Source organism: Bos indicus, chromosome 7 (assembly GCF_029378745.1).
Source record: "Bos indicus isolate NIAB-ARS_2022 breed Sahiwal x Tharparkar chromosome 7, NIAB-ARS_B.indTharparkar_mat_pri_1.0, whole genome shotgun sequence".
Taxonomy (NCBI): domain Eukaryota; kingdom Metazoa; phylum Chordata; class Mammalia; order Artiodactyla; family Bovidae; genus Bos; species Bos indicus.
In genome coordinates, this window is record NC_091766.1 from 58,331,602 (window position 1) to 58,351,705 (window position 20,104).

The window sequence follows — 20,104 nt, forward strand, 5'->3', positions numbered from 1 at the left end:
ACGGCCCGTCCAGGTCATTATTCCTTTGGAAATAAGGCTCCGTGAGCAGATAACAATCTACATGCCCTCCTCCTTCAAGAATGCGGAGTGGGTGGCGAGGTCTGAAACCAGCCCCCAAACTCGCTCTCCCTGCCCAAAGCATGGATCAGTTTCCAGGCCCCTCAGTGACAAACATGCCATGGAGACAGAGAGAGAGAGTGAGGTCAGGGAGAAAAGAAGACTTCCTGGAGGGCAATGCAGCCTCTTGGCTCTGAGTCTTTGTTGAAGCCGGGGGCAGATGTACAGGGCTGGCTATTTCAGAACTCTGAACTGCTACAGGTGAATCTCAAGAACATTCCTCCAGGACATCACTGGTGGTCCAGGGGTTAAGACCCTGCGATTCCAATGCAGGGGACATGGGTTCAACCCCAGGTCAGGGAACCAAGATCCCACATGCCACGTGGCATTGCCGAAAAAAAGAAAAAGGAATACCTCCTTTCTCTCATCACCCAAATATACTTATGACTAAGTGTGCACCATGGAAGCTAACAGGGGACATTCCCCTCAGAACATAGCCCACTATATATAATGCGTAACGAACAGCAAGCACTGTTTCCACTTTCTTTAAAGGGCTCGATTTGGCCCTGGAGGGCCAACCATAAGGTGGAGGAAGCAGTGGCCAAGGGCAGGATTAACCAGGGCAAGGTGGCGGCCCCGTCTTCTGAACCAGAACACCAAAGCCAGCTGTGTGCATTACTCCCCCTACAACTCCATGTTCACCATTTGAAGACATGGTTATCAAAGGGCCAGACAAGTGACGTGGCTGCCTGGGTCAGACTGGAGTGGCGGAATGAACTGTGGATGGCATCTTAATCCCAGCCCCCGATAACGCTCTCCCAATCTTGAACAGGGTCCCAAACACGGATAAGCACAAGTGGAAAACCTGGCCAGGAACCAGAGGATGACAAGGGGAGAGATGACCCAGCGATGAACAGAAGGAGCCACAAAGTCATCCTATCCTCAAGCAGGAAGGTCAGCTGGGCTTGTGAAGCCCAAACCTCAGTCCTCACTGTGTATTTCCAAGACACTGGACAGATCCTGGTACAAACTGTACTGTTATTTACTTAATATTATCCTGAAATAAATGTATTTTTAAAGTAAACACTGTCTCACTCCCATAAATTCTAAGCTAGTATCACTTACCAAAAATAGACAGTAAACCCAGGAATGAACACAATAAAAACCTCATGAAATTTTGGCTGCATTCTGCCGTCCTCAAAAGGATTCTGAAGGATGGGCCTCAGATCTGCTACCTCTGTTAAAAGGTAGATTACCCAGTGTTGGGGGGGCAGGGAGGGTGTTCAAGACAAATCACCACTACCTGAAGACTTTTTCCTTCACTGAAAGGAGACAAAATTTCTTTCTATGTGGTTCAACGTTATCGAATGCCCTCTTTCAGAATCATCTAAAATGACGTAATGTAACTGCAGGACCACCCTCCCTGCTCTTGAAACAAGGACCTGTATGGGTCGCCATGGGTTGCTTTGTCAGAAGTAAGAGCAGCGCCCGAAGCAGAGTCACAGGGATGTCCCAGATCCTGGGCAGCAGAGCAGAGGGAGGAGGGTACTGGGGATTAGGCAGGCTCACCGGGTCAAAAGGTTAGGGAGGAGGAGGGAGAGGGCAGGGTGGAGTAAATCTAGAGTGAGGACAAGCATGCCTCATCAGAAAATAGGATGTACCAAATCTGGGCACAAGAAAAAAATGTGGTACATCCTCAGCTGGGCTTAGGGGAGAGGAAAATGGAAAGGCTGCCGTCTGGATGGAAACCAGCCCTAATCGCAGTTCTCAGAGCCATCCAGAAGTGCAGCAGTGACCAAGGGAGTCTGGAAGCCAAAGCTGTGTTGGCATCTCTGCTACCGACTCACTGTGTGATTTTAGGCAAGTGACTCAATGGATCCATCTCTGGGCCTCAGCGTCTCTGGTTGAGTGAAAGGTCCACTTGTTTATTTGTAAAATACAGGTAACTGCCTACCTCCCAGGGCTACTGTGAGAATTAAATATGATGATGTAGTGTTGGGCACTTATAGAAAAGGCTCCATGAGTGGCAGGCATCGCAAATATTTCTACTAATTTCTCTATTGTGCTACCACCTCTATTTTATTGCTCTGATTATGGACATGTCCAATTAAAGGCAAATCTAAATGGCAGTACAAATGTTGGTTGCTACTACTATTAGATATAAAGCACCTGAGAAACACATTGTATTGCTCAGGACAAGTGTAAAGTAGAACAGAGATTGACAAAAAGTCCATAGTTTAAGAGACTTAATTCCTGGCCAACTTTGGTCTGGATTTATATGAGAGTTTTGTGTTTTGTTTGCTATTTGGGTTTTTTTTTTTTCTGTTTGTTTCATTTGTGCGGCATTGTTTTTTGAGGCCTCAAATCCATGAGCTATGGAGGAAAGCTCCATACTCATAATCAGACTAGGAAACTGCAGAGAAAGACAAATACCATATGGTATCACTCACATGTGGAATCTAAAAAAATGACATAAGCGAACTTATTTACAAAACAGATACAGACTCACAGACATAGAGAACAAGCTTATTGTTACCAAAGGAGAAAGGGGTGGGCGAGAGATAAACAGGAGTTTGGGATTAGCAGATACAAATTACTATATACAATAGATAAACAACAAGGTCTTAATGGAGAACACAGGGAACTATACTCAAATCTTGTAATAAACTATAATGGAAAACAATCTGAAAAATGATATCTATGTATGTGTGTATATATATATGCGGGTGTGTCTGAATCACTTTGCTGACACCTGCAACTAACACAACATTGTAAATTAACTACATTTTGATAGACAGACAGACAGACAAATAGGAAGTGATGTGCCAAAGGCAAATGACATGTCAAGGCAAGCTGGTCAGAAAGAAGCCATTAATAAACATGGAGAATTGAAAGGAGAGTCATGAAGTTGGGGTGCAAGAACATGAAGAATAATTCTGAGGTGCTGTCAGTCACACAGCACATAGGTAGGGAAAAGGACCTGAGATTTAAGAGACTGGTCAGAAGCTGATGGCTGGAATTGCGTTAACTCCACACTAAGATGGCTATACCAACTGAATGGGAATGAAGGATAGTCCAGGCTCCTGAAATGGGAGTCAGGACCTGGATTCTGGCCCCAGCTCTGCGACTCTGAGCAAAGCACTTCGCCTCTTGGGGCTGCTGTCTGCTGAATGGGACCTACTTCCCTCTTTTAGAAGCAGTTCTCTCTCCACTTTGATCATGGGCATCTGGCAGCCGGCTTTGACTGGGTCTTTGGACTGACAGGGAAGCCTAGTGAATCCCCACCCTATTGCTGCTCAGAAACAAAAAACTCTTTCAGTAAAGCTGAAAGCCAGCCAAAATGCAATTCCAAGAGGAGCAATCATGCTTGGGCCTTGGAATGTGTGAGCAGCACCTGCAAATGACAGGCAATTGTTCCCCATCTATTTGTGGAGGCTACGGGGGTTCTCCTCCAAGTCTCACCCTGTACTTCTAAAATTGGCGGGGGCTGCCTGGCGACTGCGGTTGCAAATACACAACCACTGGCTTCTGCAGCCTCCTAAAACTGGCCAGTGGCGGATGTGTCAAGAATGTACAGCTACCGTGTTGTAGCTCGCACCACGCTGCTGTGGAAAGGGCCCTTGGAGAGAGAGTGTGGGAGGGAGGAGCTGTTTCAAAGACCCGAGATGCTCCCAGTTTGCTCCGTTGTGAAGTCCAGGTGGTGAGTCAGTGCCAGGGCAGCTCAATGAATGATGAAATGAGAAGAGCTTTGGACTCACAGTCCTGGCTGTAAAATGAGGGGAATGATATCTGTCCCAAAGGACTAAGGTCTAGCCCAAATCCCAGTGCGTGGTAGGTGCTCAAGAAATGCATGTTTCTTTAAAAGATGAACTCAGATCTCAGGTCAATGTCTCTCAGCTGGATGACTACCCACTTTTGTCTCTATCTTTGAAAAGTAGCCTGACTTTCCACCTCTTTTTAGTTAACATATATGTCTTAACTACCTTCCTATCAGAACCCAAACACACTTCCTAAGAAGTATGGGAAACAAGGGGGATGAGGCATTTTCTCTTTTTTCTGGCTCTTTTCTTGACAAAAGAAGATGACAATGGTGATGACTGACTCTCTGGGTCATGCCTTCTGACTGCCTAGGAACCTGCAAACCCACAGCTCTGCTTTCATTTGATCAATAGGTGGTTAAGCACTATTTTTGACTCTGACTATTTTTTAAGCCCCAAACTTCTCCGAGTTCTATTGACAGAGAAAACTGCAGACACTCCTGAAAACAAAGACTTCAAGAGATCAGGAAGACCTTGAATGAAATGAAACTTTGAAATAAATACAATTGAGGCACCACTTGAAAACGACCAGAACTCGAAAATAAGATGAGTAGGCAGTTAATACTATAAGAAAAGGATTCTTCACCTTCAAGGTAGATCCAAGGCTTACCCAAAAGGTACCTCCTGGAATATACTCAAGACTGCTTTCTATTTGGAAATGCCATGTTGACATTACAGGAACTGATTCTCTGTGCCTGGGGGCCCACCAACTTCAACCCTACCTGCAAAGCCATGAGTTACAAGCTTCTTTTCCCAGTGGTCACTAGCTCACATTCTGTGATTCTAACACCAGAGAACAGCCTTCTTTGGAATAGTTCCACACTAATCCATTCTTTTATGACATGTCTCTGCTCAGGAATGTTTCCAAAAGTGCCTGGGCTGCTGAGGTTTACAGTTGCAGATATCTTCTGCATAATAGAATAAGATGTACATTGTGACATGTATTAAATTGTGTCTAAAAAATAGCATAAGTTATAACTTTTGTGAGTCTTTACAAGTCATCTCAGAAGCAGCAGGTTTTCATCTATGTGTTAGGACTTGTGTCCATTATCCCAAGTCTTTTCATCTTTCATTGATCACGTCATTCACTTGAGATTAGACCACGAGACAGATAGTTTAGCTGTCTTTTTTTTTTAATTTTTGATTTTTTAATTGAAGTATAATTGATTCAAAATATTGAGTTAGTTTTGGGCATGCAGCATAAGTGATTCACTTGCTACACAGCAGAAAACAATACAACGCGCAACTATACACAATAGAAGTTTTTTTTAAAGATGCGCTACATTTATGCAATGGAATATTATTCAACCTTAAAGGAATGAAATATTGTCATTTGCAGCAACATGGATGGACCTAGAAAATATTATGCTTAGTGAAATAAGTCAGAGAAAGATAAATATTAGATGATATCACTTATAGAACCTAAAAAATAATACAAATGCATCTATATAAAAATAGAAACAGATTCACAGACATAGTTGTCCTCTGATAACCCTATTTTCTGGACACCTGTCCTCCCCAGACTGCTTACTGAGGAAAAGCACATGTGTTTAAGGTAAAGGAACAGTGTGCCTTTCCATTCATTCATTTATTTATCTATTCATTCCTTCGTGTAATGTTTGTAAATGCCTCCCATTCACAGTACTAGGGACACATGAGTGACCAAAATTAAATCCCTGACCTTACAACTGTAGCAGTTGAAACAGCAAAGATTAAGTCAGCTACTAAGTAGTGTAATTTCAACAGTGATAAGTGACATTTAGAAAGAAGGTGAGGGGGTGGTGGAGGGTTGGAATGGTCTGGGACTGCTTCTGACTAGGTTTTCAAGAAAAGGCATATCTAAGAAGCTGTCTGCAGAACTGAGCTTCACAAATAAAGACTCCTAGAAAAGACTGTTCCCATCTCCAAGGGTGCAGAGAGTGAAGGAGCTCTGAGCTGCACATGTTAGGTGAGAGAGAGAGAGAGAAGGGAAGATGTCTGATGCCAATACTCCAGAGGCAGTGGAGATAGTAGGGGCCAGGCCACGTGGAACCTTGAGCACTGTCGTCTGGGTGCTATTCCAAGTGCAACAGAGTTTGTTTTGGCTACGTTGGGTCTTCCCTGTGTTACGTGGGCTTAGTTGCCCTGAGGCACAGGGGATCTTAATTCCCTGACCAGGAATTGAACCCATGTCCCCTGCACTGGAAGTCAAATTCTTAACCACTGGACCACCAGGGAAGTCTCCAAAACAAATTTTTGACCTGGGGAGTGACTTGATCTGATTTACAAGTTAAAGGATCACTTCACTCATGCATGAAGAAATGACCTGATGGCTAGCAACATGGGGGCACTGAGACCAGTGGAAGGCTCCTGCAGTAAGGTGATGGAAGCTCTAGCAAGGTGGTGGTGGCAGGGATGAAAAAATGGGGAAATGTGGCTGGATCAAGAGTCTCTTCGAAAGATAGAGCCCAATAAGTTACACAGCAGGTATATAGCTGGGCTGGGCCTTGTCCCCAGGATCTGTTGTAAGCAAAGCCCAGGCACCTCTCAACTTGCTTGTATATTCTTACTGATAAAGTCCAAGTAAGTTTAAAAGTGTTAGTCACTCAGTCATGTCCAACTTTTTGCGACCCCATGGACTATAGCCCGCCAGGCTCCTCTGTCCATAGGATTCTCCAAGGCAAGAATACGGGAGTGCATTGCCATTCCCTTCTCCAGGGGATCTTCTCGATCAGGGATTGAACCCAGGTCCCCCACATTGCAGACAGATTCTTAACCCATCGGAGTTGCCAGGGGGACATGAAAATAAGTTTAACCCATATGTTTAAGAATGATAGACCACACTACCTTAAAACAGGGACGACACTGCTGTAAGAGAGTTGTCAATGTTCAGTAGTTAAAGCATCTTCTATTTCCCATATCCTAACAAAAGATTTTACCAGCAGCTCAAGTTCATTTGATTTTTTTGGTTGATTACACATTTATCAGGTCTTTTTTCAGCAATAAGACCTGGCGGACCAGTGGTTAAGACTCCACACTTCCACTGCAGGGGATGCAGGTTTGATTCCTGGCTGGGGAGCTAGGACCCTAAGTGCCATACCAAAATAAGTAAGTAAATAATAAAAATAAAATAAAAGTAAAATATGCAGTGGCAAAACTCTGGCATAGACTGTTTCCATGCCCCCTTGTGTTACAGATGTATGTATGGGTCTGCTTTCCTGCCTTAGCAAATATGACCCAGCATGGGTAACTGATTCTCTTCTGATGGGTCAGATTTCTTTAGGGCCTAGGGTCCATCACTGTGAACATGAATTTCATTTTGACATGTGAACCCACTGGGAAGAGATACTCAAATATGTTATCTTAAAATTTCCCTGATCTCCATTTTTATCCTAAAATCAACAGCCAAATATTTCCTGATCAATCGATCAAGTGGATTCCAGGTGACTGAAAATTTTCCCTTCCTATCTTTAAGCAACTTCCTAACAATGGTTACTAAATAGCTCAGGTCAACTTCAGTGTAATGGATGAAGGTTTTAAAGTCAGGCAAGGAGATGAATTTGGACGAACCTTCACCACTTAGTCAATAAATACGTACATTTAGATAAGTTAAATGTCTGAGCCTCAGTTTCCTCATCTATAAGGTGGAGCTATATATAGCTTTAGGCATGTTATAGCATGAAATGAGATGCCATATATAAAATTATGATTGAAAATCAAGTTAGTACAGGCTTTGGCATGGCATTATTTCCTTAAAAAACTAATTACCTGGGTTTCCCCTTCCTGTTCACTAAGAGCTTTACAAATCTGAAATTTTGAATTTTAAATGTCATTGTTCTTAACTTCCCTCCATACTAGTTTGCTGCTGCCACAGCAAAGTGCCACAGACTGGTTGTCTTAAACAACACACGTTTATTTTCTCACAGTTCTGCAGGCTCCAAGTCCAAGGTCAAGGTGTCAGCAGGGTTAGTTCCTTCTGAGGCCACCCTCCTCAGCTTGCCCAGTTTCTCCTCCCTGTGTCCTTCTCTGGGTGTCCATGTCCTAATCTGTTCTGGTAAGACACCCATCACACCAGATCAGAGCCCACTCTGATGAATTCATTTCACTTAATTATTCTTTTAAAGACCCTATCTCCAAGCACAGTCACATTTTGAGGTACTAGGGGGTCAGAATTTTAACACATGAATTTCAAGTGGATACAAATCTGTTCATAACACACCCTTCACATTTTACCCCTAAAAAAAAATGTGAGAAAAGAACTGAACCAGCGCAAAGGAAATGAGTCCTTTGCCTCATGCATGTTTTCAAAAACTATTTCTCTGCCTGACCTCTGGCAAGTTATCTTCCCTCTTTGGTCCACATTTTCTTAATCCTTAAAATAAGAGGGTTGGAATAATGCATTTCTTATTTCTCTTCCTGGCCTTAACCAACCAATGCTAAGTTGATTTCTCACAGCAAAGAATCTGAGACAGAGCATGCAATGAAATAACTGGAATGACAACACAACAAAACAAAAACATACCTTCTTTGTGGAATAAATCTAGGATGGATTTTTCTAGAAGCAGAAGAGGATTACATTCAACTGTTCTAAAATGTTTTAGGTTGTTGCAAGCCCTTTCTAAGGCCATAATTTAAACCAACTTGGTTGGATAAACCAGAAACTCCACTCTGAATTTATCAATCTCCCCAAACAAAGTAATCGCATCAAGATATGGGACACAGATTGGCTTGGGGGGGAAAGAGAGTATAATTTCAAATAAAGTTCTCCTTGAAAGAATTAAGTGGGGAAATTTTTTAAAAACAAACACACGTATACACAGAAAATGTAAAATTAAAACCAGCTTCCAAGCTTATAGGTTAAGCCATTAAGGAGAAGGAGGGGAGAGGAGAACAGGCATACTTCCTCTCCAGCTGCGTAGCTTTTGGTCCTGAGACACGGTGTATCTCTACAGATGTCAGCAGCCTCAGCAAGACAGGGAGGTAAGCACGGTGGTGGTGAAGGGACAAACACGTGCTCATGGGGAGAGCAGGAGAAAATAGAGAGGGGCAGTAGTTTTCCCCCTGAAAATGGCAAAACTGCTGGATCAAGTAGAGAGATGACAAGAATATAAGACTAACCTCAAAGATACTGGGACTCAAATCAGAATCTAACACAAGCTGAGCAAATGTGGGCAAGGTACTCAACTTAGCATGGGGCAACTTCTGACTTCCGCTAAAAAGCAGCAACTGAAAACACGGCCACCGTTTCATTTCTTGCTGTTGAATACAAGGTCTCGGAAACAATCGAAAATTCAAACAAAACAGAACTGACTGAAGCACTGGGAACAATATGAAGATATCTGAAATTATGTTATGTAAAAACAGAGTTGCCATATGACGCAGCAATCCCATTCTCAGGCATATATTTGGACAAAACTGTAATTCAAGAAGATACACGCAGCCCCAGTGTTCATAGCGGCACTGATCACAGTAACCAAGACACGTGAACAGCCTAAATGTCCATGGACAGATGAATGGGTATAGAAGATGTGGTACATACATACGATGAAATATTACGCAACCATAGGAAGAAAGAAATTATGCCATCTGCAGCAGCATGGATGGATTTAGTGAAGTAAGTCAGGAAGAGAAAGACAAATACCATATGCTTATACGTGGAATCTAAAATATGACACAAACGAACCTATTTACAAACAGTAACAGACTCACAGACACAGAGAACAAACTTGTGGTTGACAAGGCGGAGGGGGAGGAGAAGTGGGGGGAGGGAGAGATTAGGAGTTTGGGATTCGCAGATGCAAACTACTATATATAGGACGGATTAAGAACAAGGTCCTACAGTACAGCGCAGGAAACTGTATTCAGTAGCCAGTGATCAACTATGAAGGAAAAGAATATTAAAAAGAGATATATATACATGCATACTCCTATGTATAACTGAATCACTTTGCCGTACAGCAGAAATTAACACATTATAACACAATTATACTTCAATTTTAAAAAAAGAATAAAATTATGGCATAAAAGAATATTTAAAACATGGAAAGATGTCATGTCATAATACACTACAGAATGAAAAGCAGGGCATAAAATAGGATGAATAAGGTGCTGTACTATTTTAATAAACAGTATATACAGTATGAAGAAAACACTTTAAATGGGTATATTCAAACTTTATAATTTCACTTATTTTTATTGTCCTCATTTTTTTTTTTGGTAAATTTTTCTAAAAACATCATGGTTTTTTTGGACACAACTCGGGGGGGGGGAAACCTACTCATTTTGTAAATTTTAGTGCCCTACAGTAAACCAGAGAGTAGAAAAAGCTCTAATTCAGTCTCAAATTGAGACTTGGGTTTTAGTTTCCTCATCTGTAAGGGGAGACTAGACTGAAACATTCTCGTAGGATCTCCTGATTCTCTGAGTTTTACAGAGCCCCATTAAGTCAACACTTTGGCGGAATCTTGCTTAGGATTTATTAAAGAAGCTGGGGTGGGGGGCCGCAGCATACACAGCATGAGAAGGAGGCATTCAAGTCCACCTGATGAAGAGCGCCCTCATGGGTATCCTTTGCTAATTCAATGCACAACAGCCTTGAGTGCTGAGTGTGGCGGGCACCTCCCTGGAAAGCTGGCTGTGTTTAAGCACAACCGTTGGGAGCTCCTCCTAACAAGCCTGGAAGCGAGGCTGCTCCGAGGGGAAGGCGGGGGAGTTTAGGGAACCAGACAGGGCTCTGGCACCCAAACCTCTGCAGAGAAGGGGACCAAATGACTGTGCTTCCGATCTTTCATAATCTGCCCCTCAGGAAAGAGGTGTGGAGAAGGACTTAAGCATGCCTTCGGTAACTAACTCCAATTTGGACAGATGTGTCATGACCCCATAGGTACAAGAAGATAAAAGAAGGCAGAATTTAAGGCAGCGCTGTAGAATGGGGTTAAGACTGTGGTTCTGAGTCAGTATGAATTTTGGTTCCACCACTGAAAGGCTTCTGTGATCTTAGGCCAATTGCCTGATCTCTCAAAGTTTCCTCCCAATAAAATGGGAAGATCTAGTTGGAAAGCCATCTACCTAACTGAGTGGTTTTGACAATTGCATGAGATAAGAAATAAAAAGGACTTAATACAGAATAAGGTGATGTTAGTTTACTCGCTAAGTTATGTCCAACTCTTGCTGCCCCATGGACATTCCCCAGGCAAGAATACTGGAGTGGGTTGCGGGTTGCCTTTTCATTCTCCAGATCTTCCCAACCCAGGGATCCAACCCGAGGCACCTGCATAAGAGGCAGAGTCTTTACCGCTGAGCCACCAGGGAAGCCGTAATACAGGATAAATAAATGCTAATTCTTATTATTTTCAGATGCTCCTGTGACAAGCATCACATTGCTAAGCAAAAAGATGATCATGGGCAAAATATTCATTCAAAAAAGGAAAAGGTATTATCATACCTGATTAACTATATATGACACATCTTTATACACATGGTACTTCAAATGCAGTATTTTAGATTATATGAATATACTTTAATTCTCCTCTTCTACCTTCCCTTATAGATGCTCCCCTTTAAAGGATCTAATGATTATAATTACACTTAGATCATTGAGACTATCGATTGTATGACTTACAGCCAGAGATAAGCTCAGAAAAATGTGTTTTAACTGTCCCCACCCCTCAAACCAAAAATGAATTTTAGGAATAAAAGCTAATAACAGAAATATAAGGAAGTGAAAAGGGACTTCCCTGGTGGTCCAGTGGTTAAGAATCCACCTTCCAATGCAAGGGTTGCAGATTCAATCCCTGGTTACGGAATTAAGAGCCTACATGCCTCAGGACAACTAAGCTCACAAACCACAACTGGAGAGAAGCCCGTGCAATGCAACAAAAAGATCTCTAATGCTGCAACGAAGACCCCACGTGTCAATGCAGCCAACAGATAAATAAAAGTTAATATTCTACAAAGTTGTCAGTGAAAGAGAAGATGATGTAGAAGCACAAATGCACACATGTTCTGATCATCTGCTCACTTGACATTATTCCTGCAAAGTAAATGTTAAATAAATGTACCCACTCATTCAATAAATGTTTACAGAGGGCTTAAAATGTGCCAGCCAAAGGAAAAGTGATAGAAATTCAGTGACAATGAAACTAAAACCCACCCCTACCCGAAGGAGCATCCACGACATTATTTGGCCTTTGGGCACGAGGCTATTTCCACTGGGCGGGAGCCACCTCATTTCAGATATTGGCAGCAGCAAGTGAAAAGAGCTTGCAGAGCATCTATAGACTGGGAGCTGTTCCCTGTTGGTTTGCTTGTTTATCTGACCAGTCTAGTTTTGGGGCAACTGGCGCCTTTGTGCCCTTATCAATGGCAGCCTTATCCAGAAGAGACACCATACATGCCAGCAAATGAATCATGGTATCATCTTAATAATACTCATTGGAATGAATACTAAAGCTCTTCTAAGGAAAGGACCTATCAGTCATCATCATTCCATTGCTCTCTTGCACGCAGTCTATTAACCAAGTTCACTCTCTGAATGAGAACAGGCTAAGGTTTTAAGGAGAAAAAGCAACCAGAGACCCTTCTACCCAACACAGATGTTGGCTGCTCCCACTAAATTTAAGCCAACGACTACCGCCCTCATTCACTTTCTCACTGCTTTCTCTTCCCTTCTGGGGAAGGATCAGGACTCCCCTCTTCCAATTTAGAACACAGCATAGATGGATGGCCATAATCTCAGGAGAAAACAGAAGACAAAATAAAGGCTCACAGGGTCATCTGCACTGGCAGGGACTCAAGGACCATCTAGTTCGATACCCTCATCTGACTGACGCAGAGTCCGAGGGGGATAATAAGGTTTTCCCAGAGTCACAGAGAAATCAGAGGTAAGGGCAGCCCGGACCACAATGTGCCAACACTTCATCAGGGGCTTCCTGCCTTTTCCTGCGCCACCAAACAAAAGGGTTCCTCTGCTCCACCCATCAGAGGAATCCCTCTCTTAAAAAATCAAATCTTATTTTATCTTTGAAAGCTCACTTCCCAGCCCTTCCACAGAAAAAAAGACTAACTTAGCCAAGGGAACTGTGCCCTTGAATTCCAGATGTCCCCTACGTTCCCGGACCATTCCTAAGCAGAGCTCCCCATCTGGCTTAGAGTGCAGGGCGTGTGCTATGTTCCTGGCCCTGCTGAAGGAGAACAGAGAGCCTGGCTCCTTCTATGTCTGGGAAGAGGACAGGGACAGACAGTGAGAAGGAACCTTGGGCCCAGATCTGTACTTACGCAAGATAGATTCCACCCTACACTCACACATGCTCCTGGGGGAAAGCCGGAAGCTAACTCAGACAGCGGGCAGAGCAATGCACGAATCACTTCTAGGGGGACGTGGACTCAGTTGTTCCAACGGTGATATGAGAGGTCTTGGCCTGACCATCCCCACCCCTTCCACTCTGTGAACTTTGGCCCCCGTTAGTGAGCTAACAGGTGTGGCTAGCTGGTGGCAAGGGGGTGGGGACAGTCATCCGTGAATACGGAATTACGGCTTTCCCGCCTGTGAACTAACCCATCCCTGGAGGGATCAATCCCAGAATCTTGCTTTTGTGGCTGTGTCACTTTGGTCAAGTTACTTAATCTCTCAGAGGCTCTATCCAGAACACAGAATGATGGTTAACCATTAGAGCTATAGGAGCTGTTGTGAGTCAAATGAGATAATCCATGTCACTTGTGCTAAGGCTCTCAATAAATGGTAATGATAAATATATAATAGCTCCACTAGGCTTAGTCCAAGCACTAAGTCCCCTATAATCTAGTTAACAGGAGAAATGTTCCCCCAGAGAAGTAGTTTTTGTACTAGACTCCACGTACAGACTAGAGCCAAAGAAGAGGCCAAGTTGAAGGGCTCATCCTATTCTACCAAACTATCTTCTGGTGTATTACATATGTATCATCATCTATTTCACAATGAATATATATGAAATAGACACATATTGAATTTGATGAAAAGGGGATTTCACAGTAGAAGAGTCTGAAAACAGAGGAACCTCTTCCTCTGGGTTGTCCAGGGCCATTCTCATTGGTTTCCCTCTGGCTACAGAAAATGGGAGAACAGTTAAACAGCACTGACTTGAGGAGGGAGTGACCAGGGAAAGGCCAGTCCTTCGATTATCATCTGTCCCTAGAGGAGATGGCATATTTACATTTCCACTTCGTTTATGATTACAAGCAATGATTTAATCAAAGAGAGGCGCATTTACCTCCCAGGGAGACATTCCTACTGTTGTAAGAATTTTGTAATTTTTTTCAAATATAGTAAGCAGACAAACAGTTCTAGGAAATATGTCAATGGGTAAAGAAGAGAGAGCCCTTTAGGACATGAAGACTTTTTCAGTTCTATCTCAATTTTACTACTTTTTCCCTAATTAAGGAGAAAGGACAGAGAAAAAGCCATTCAACTGGGAGTTGTGAAGAAATTGCTAGAAAGGGTATCCATAACCTGTGTCTGTGTAGGCTAGAAGCTGATTAGGACTGAAAGCAATATAGTTCATCCTAAATAAGGAAAATGCCCTTTCTTTAGGTTAACAGAGAATCTCCGTATCAAAGTCCAAAGGCAGTCTAATAGCCTCGAGTAGCTTGTCAGAAATGAAAGGTAAGCATAATTCTGAGAAACACCATAACATAACTAAACCAGAAAACACACTTTGCTTAAAACATTGTGCTGATTTTCATTTGTTTTTGAAAACTTTTATTGAAACATTGATTCCTAAAGTAGTCTCTTAATAAGCTAGACCTTTGTCAATCTTCCTTTATTAATTTCCCCATTTCAAAGTAGTTAAGACTTTAAAATAAATGTTTCCCAGCTTGAATACATCTGGGGTTTAGAGACCATTGTCCACAGTCATTCCTTCATCTGAGCCTTTCAAGAGCCCAGTGAGATAAGAAGGGAGGATTTTTATTTGTAAATTGACAGTTTGACTACATAGACTTGAATCCTCTCAGAAAATCTATTTCTCCAGAATTCCCCCAAGTGCCCAGCTGGCTCAGTCATAGCTACTCATAGTCAGAGCTCTCTTTATCCACCTGAGGCATTTCACTAGTGTTTGAGGAAGAAGAATATCCTGGCTCCAAGTCACTACAAACCTGTACAAAAAATAAAGTAACAAATGAACAACCCAGGCAGGGCTTGATTTTCATGATCAGATATTTAAGATGCTTCCCATTTCTAAGTCTTTGATACTTTTCCTGTCTTTTCTCTGGAACTTCCCTTCCAATACACCTTACATGGATCAAGCTGGTTTTGGGGGACATCTCTTCTTTTGGTCTCCCAAACTCTTATCCTGCATCTCCTAATATTTTCTCCCAATCCAAAGTGACACTTCCTGAAGCAAAAGGCAGAAACAGATCCAGGGATGGGGTTTCACTGGCCCCTTCCCTGGGTTGTAGTCTAGCCTAAGGCCCCCAGCTCAAGCACTACAGAGACCTGGGTATTCCTTCAGTTCACACAGCTCCTTCGCTTCCCCTCCCAAATGAAAAATTCCCATGACACTCACAATGATACCCTTCAAATGAGATCACAGGGCCCTGATTATACAACCTAGAGGCCAAACCTTCCAAGTCATGCTCCAGAGTGTGTGCCTTCCAGCAATTCTCAAACGCCACACACATATACCCCAATCTCCAATGCAGCAGAAATGCATTAGCTGCAAGGTTGTATTAACAGAAATCCAGTTAGTATTTGCAAAAAGGCACTTCTCGGCGATTTGTCTCCTAGAGGGAATTCTGGAGCTCTTAATCCACACCTTTCAAAATCCCCACTGCAGGTGCCTCTACGAGGCAGGCAGTTGAGGCTGTGAGGTCAGACAAGACCTGTGTTTGATTTCCGGCATTGCCTCCTATCCTCTGTGTGTGACTCTGGATAACTGACTTCCTCTCTCTAGGTCTCAATCTCCTTAACTGTAAAGTGGGTTTTTGCAGAGACTCCGATAAGAGAATACCTGGAAAGCACTGGAGCTTAAGCGTTAGATCTCCACTCACTCTTGTTGCCAGCTTCAAGCTGCAGCCTCTTTCAGAAGAAAACAGAGTGTAACTAGCAAACTTTCTACCTGCAGAGTCAAGACGGTCAGATACCATCTCTCAAGTTTACATTTATTCAATGTAAAGAATAAGAGAGACCACGTTATAGGATCTAAACCATTGCCCCACTGTCACCTTCTCAGAATGATGGTCGGGGTGGAGCCACCAAGACCAGTGTGGCGGTGAGGCACTTTGATTTCAGTCAGGTGTGGAGGTTTGAGTCCTGCCCAGAATACTTGGTATATCTCTGACCCTGGGCAGAGAAAAAAAATCTATAAAACAGAGATAACGATAGTACCTCTCAGACAGTGTTGATTTGAGGGATTAAATGAAACAATGCATGTAAGATACAATATCTGAAACCAAAGAAACACTCAGTAGGTATGAGCTGTTCTTGGTAGGAGCAATTTTTAATTCATGTATTGATTTAACCAGTTCTCATTAGGCATCTGTATGCCAGGAACTGTGTGAGACAGAGACAGAGGTGGATGACAATACCAGGTCCCTGCTCTGACTGGCGGGACCACCCAAACTGCTGTCTCTGACATTTAGAAGCAAGGGCTAGTGTTGGGATAAGCACATGCAGGTCACGCAGGAGGATGACCTGAGAAGAACAATGAGATCTGGGGCTGGAGCTACTCCCAGGGAAAGCCCCAGCCAATTATACCCGCGACAGAGAAATAACCCCTTCCAGGAAACCGATAAACACAGGGTAGTAGCAATGCTTTCCTCTCAGGAGGGCAGCAAGAAGGAAAGGAAAAACAGAAAACAAGCAAACAAACAAAACCTTCCTGTGTCCCCCAAATTGTGGCAGAGGGTGGTGCCTGTCGAAGCAGAGGTGCTTGGCAAGAAAGACTGCCCCCATCGGTCTCAGATTACAGGGACATTTTAGCTACTGGGTGGGGCAGTCTGCACAGAAAGGAATATAGAGGATAGGAAATTAAGTCAAATTCCACAATCTTACCATTTAAAATTTGGACTAGACTTGACAGCAGGGGATATATGTTATATTTAGATCTTTAATCATATTTTCTGTGAATATATAGACCTATGTCCATATTTTTATGTTTTTACCTATATCTAGTTAGCCTCTGGTAGTATGTACATAACCATACTCTTCTTTGGACATGCAAGAGTACAAGAATTACGTTTTCTTCTAAAATAGAATCCATGTTCTAAGAAATACAAACACAAAGCATGAGAAAAATTGACAAATGCATTATTTCCCCCAAAGATCAAAAGCCCCTTCCAGTCTTGCCCTTTTGCCTCTCCCCACCCCACAACCCTCTCAACAATGAATGCAAGGCAGGCTGGCTCGAAGAAATTCACAACCGCCGTCTATTGCCGTTCAGTTGCCGTAGGCACAGCCCGGGTTTGGTGGTGGAGGCTGCTATGCAGCGCCACGCCCCACGAGCAGAGAAAGGATGGAAGCCACACTGAAAATGAAGGATGCGCCCCAGGGAAGAGCATCCAAGCGGGAACAAAAGGGAGCCCCTGCAAACCGGGCCCTGGGATTGGGGCACCAACACAATTACAGGGGCTTGTAAGGCTATTACCCTATGGGCTAAACGTCGGTATCTTTCCTTAAAGGTGGCTTAAGTGATACCTAGAAGAATGGGTGTGGCCCTCAATACCAGGGCACAGGCTGAATCTAAGAAGAACCACTGCCGTCAGACTGGGAAGAAAAAAATAATCTGTTCTCTGCTTATCCCAAACAGAAATGGCAAGTGCATACTGGATATACAGCAAGTGGCAGATTTACAGCATAGCTGTCACATGTCATAGCATGAGAGCGGTGGTTCATCTCTCCAGAGTTAGAGAAATAAGTAGAAAAATTGTGCTTTTGTCCCAATCAGTTTAAAAAAAGTATCACCACAGTTTTTTGCAAAGCCAATTGGCACCGAGAAAATACTGTGAATTGTAAAAGACTCACTATGTTTTTATAATAATGTGAAGTCAATGCTATCAGGTAGTGGTCAAGGAGGATGGGCTTAAGCCCAGTGCCTCTACCTGGCGAGAGAATCCCTACCCATCCCAACTCTGTCCCCCTGGAGAGTGTTCCTCCCCTGGGACCAGGTGGGCAGCAGGTAGGGGTGTGGCGCATGTGTGTCCAGTGAAGCTCAGATGCATGAAAAGCTAGGATACTGCAAGAGAAATAAACCACCTGACAATAAAGTGCACTAAAAGCAAGAAGAGCTTCCTCCTGCCTGCAGAGGGGAAGGTCCTGGACGGCAATCAGGTTGTTCCAAGCCTAACGGGAACAAGTGCAAACAGACTCGTGCCCACAGCAAAACCGAGTGGATGGGGCAAATGAACTACAGAAGCCGGTACATCACTGCCCTAGGGCAGCTGCAGAGCCTCCCAGGGGCCAGCTCATCACTTCCTTTGTTCGTCTTGCAAAGATGGAGTAGCCACACGTTCCCTTACTACACACTACACACACACACACACACACACACACACACACACACACACACACACACACACACACACACCTCACTCGCTACAGACAAAGCACAACCGCACTGCTTCGTGCTCAACTAACAAATGTCAGTGGGTTTTCTGTTGCTTTTGTCTTGCCCTTTTTTAAAACTGTCCATTCCAGCCTGTCGTGTGTCCTTTCCAGGGAGGGGGGCGTCATTTCAGCGCATTCTGGAGAAATCCCAGACCCGGGCGCGGTATTTTTGCTCCGAGAGCTGCTTGCTGGACGCCAACGAAAATGAGGCTTCTCTACCTGGTTATGGCACATCCCCGCTCCACCCCGCCCTAGGGGCTTGCCCAGCGCGTCTGACACCCGCTGGCCGCAAGGGCTCGGCTCTGCACACAATGGCAGTTGGACGCGGCATGCACACAGCACGCGCCTGCCACCGCAAACTAAAATGTGCTCTAAAAACTCAGCCTTTTCTTGGGGTAAAGGGGAGTAATTACAGGAAAAAATGCAAATGCACCAAGAGCCCAAAAAAAAAAAAAAAAAAAAAAAGTTGGTTATTCTCACTACAGAGCCACGTTAGCTGTCCAGTCCCCAAGTATGACGCACCGAGATACGCACTGGGGTTAATACAAGCAAGCAGTGGCCAAGGTGAGGACGGATGGTCAGGCACCCCATCAGAGCCACGGGGCTGGAGCTCAGAGATGGGAGCGGTCGGGCTAACCAAGACCTCTCGGTAAAGGTGTCATTTCTCCATGCTCCACCCCGCCAAGAAGGAACCTTCTACAAAAAAAATCACGTCTCGCCTGGGGCAGCTCACACGGACGACCCAGGTGGCACGGGGGTCGACGGAGGGCCTGTTATTTGGGAACTACCGAGCGGTGGGAAAGGAAGATAAATAACCCAAAGTTCTCCACGCCACTGTCACTGTTTGGGTTTCCTCTTTGTTTGGTTTTCCCCAAACCCCAGGGTCGCTCCGTCTGGGTGGCGCCCTGCCGCGCCGGCTGGACTGACCGCCGCTCTCCACCCCCTCGGACCCCGGGTCGCGGTCCCTCCCTGGGGACTGGCCCGGGGAAGCCGGCAGGATCCAAGCCCCTGCAGAGCAGCCGAGAACGAGCGAGCGAGCGAGCGAGCCGGAGTGGTGTCCGACTCACCGTGATGCGCGGGATGTTCTTCTTGCCTTGGTAGGACATGGTGGCGGCGGCGGTGGCTGCAGCAGCTGCCTGCCTCCCTCCTCCTTCTGCTCCTGCTCGCCCGCGTCTTCCTCAGCGCACAGCGCCCCAAGATCAGGTGGAGCGAATGGTGCGCTGGCCGCGGCCGCCGCCTCCTCTCGCCTCCGCCCCCCTCCCCGGCTCCCGTGGCGGCTGCCAGAGACAATAGTAAATCTCTCTGGTCCCCCTTTCACCCCCGACCTCCCCCCCGCTCCACACACACACACACACACACACACACACACACACACCCTCCTAACTCGCGTTCACGCCCTGGCTTTTTTTTTTTTTTTTTCTTTTGCGGTACCAGCTGGAACCCCGTAAGACAAGAATGGCTGATCCGCGACTCCTCCCTCTACTCTCTTATCCCTATTGATTTTCCTCTTTGCATCTGCCTCACCCACTTTTTCTTTTTCTTCCTTTTTGGTGACTTGCGAGTGCAGCAGAGTCAGCCTGCTCCACCGCCACCAGGGGGCGCGAGGGACTGTTCGGGGCGGGGATACTGCAGTCCCCAGTGTCGGCAGAGAAGCACCAGCGTCGCCCTCTCG

General features: G+C 44.6%; 1 protein-coding gene across 3 annotated transcripts in view; it reads right to left on the reverse strand.

The window, feature by feature from the left end:
* The window catches only part of DPYSL3 (dihydropyrimidinase like 3), a 115,642-nt gene that overhangs the window by 45,374 nt on the left and 50,164 nt on the right, over window positions 1-20,104 (reverse strand). The window contains exon 1 of one of the 3 annotated variants that reach the window (XM_070793773.1): window positions 19,500-19,681. The exons of 1 other annotated variant lie outside the window; for it this stretch is intronic. In XM_070793773.1, the coding sequence (XP_070649874.1) occupies window positions 19,500-19,538 (39 nt within the window). In that variant the 5' untranslated portion in view covers window positions 19,539-19,681. Of the gene's footprint in view, window positions 1-4,597; window positions 4,625-19,499; window positions 19,682-20,104 lie in introns of those variants that run through there. One more of the 3 variants, XM_070793774.1, reaches the window with a different exon arrangement.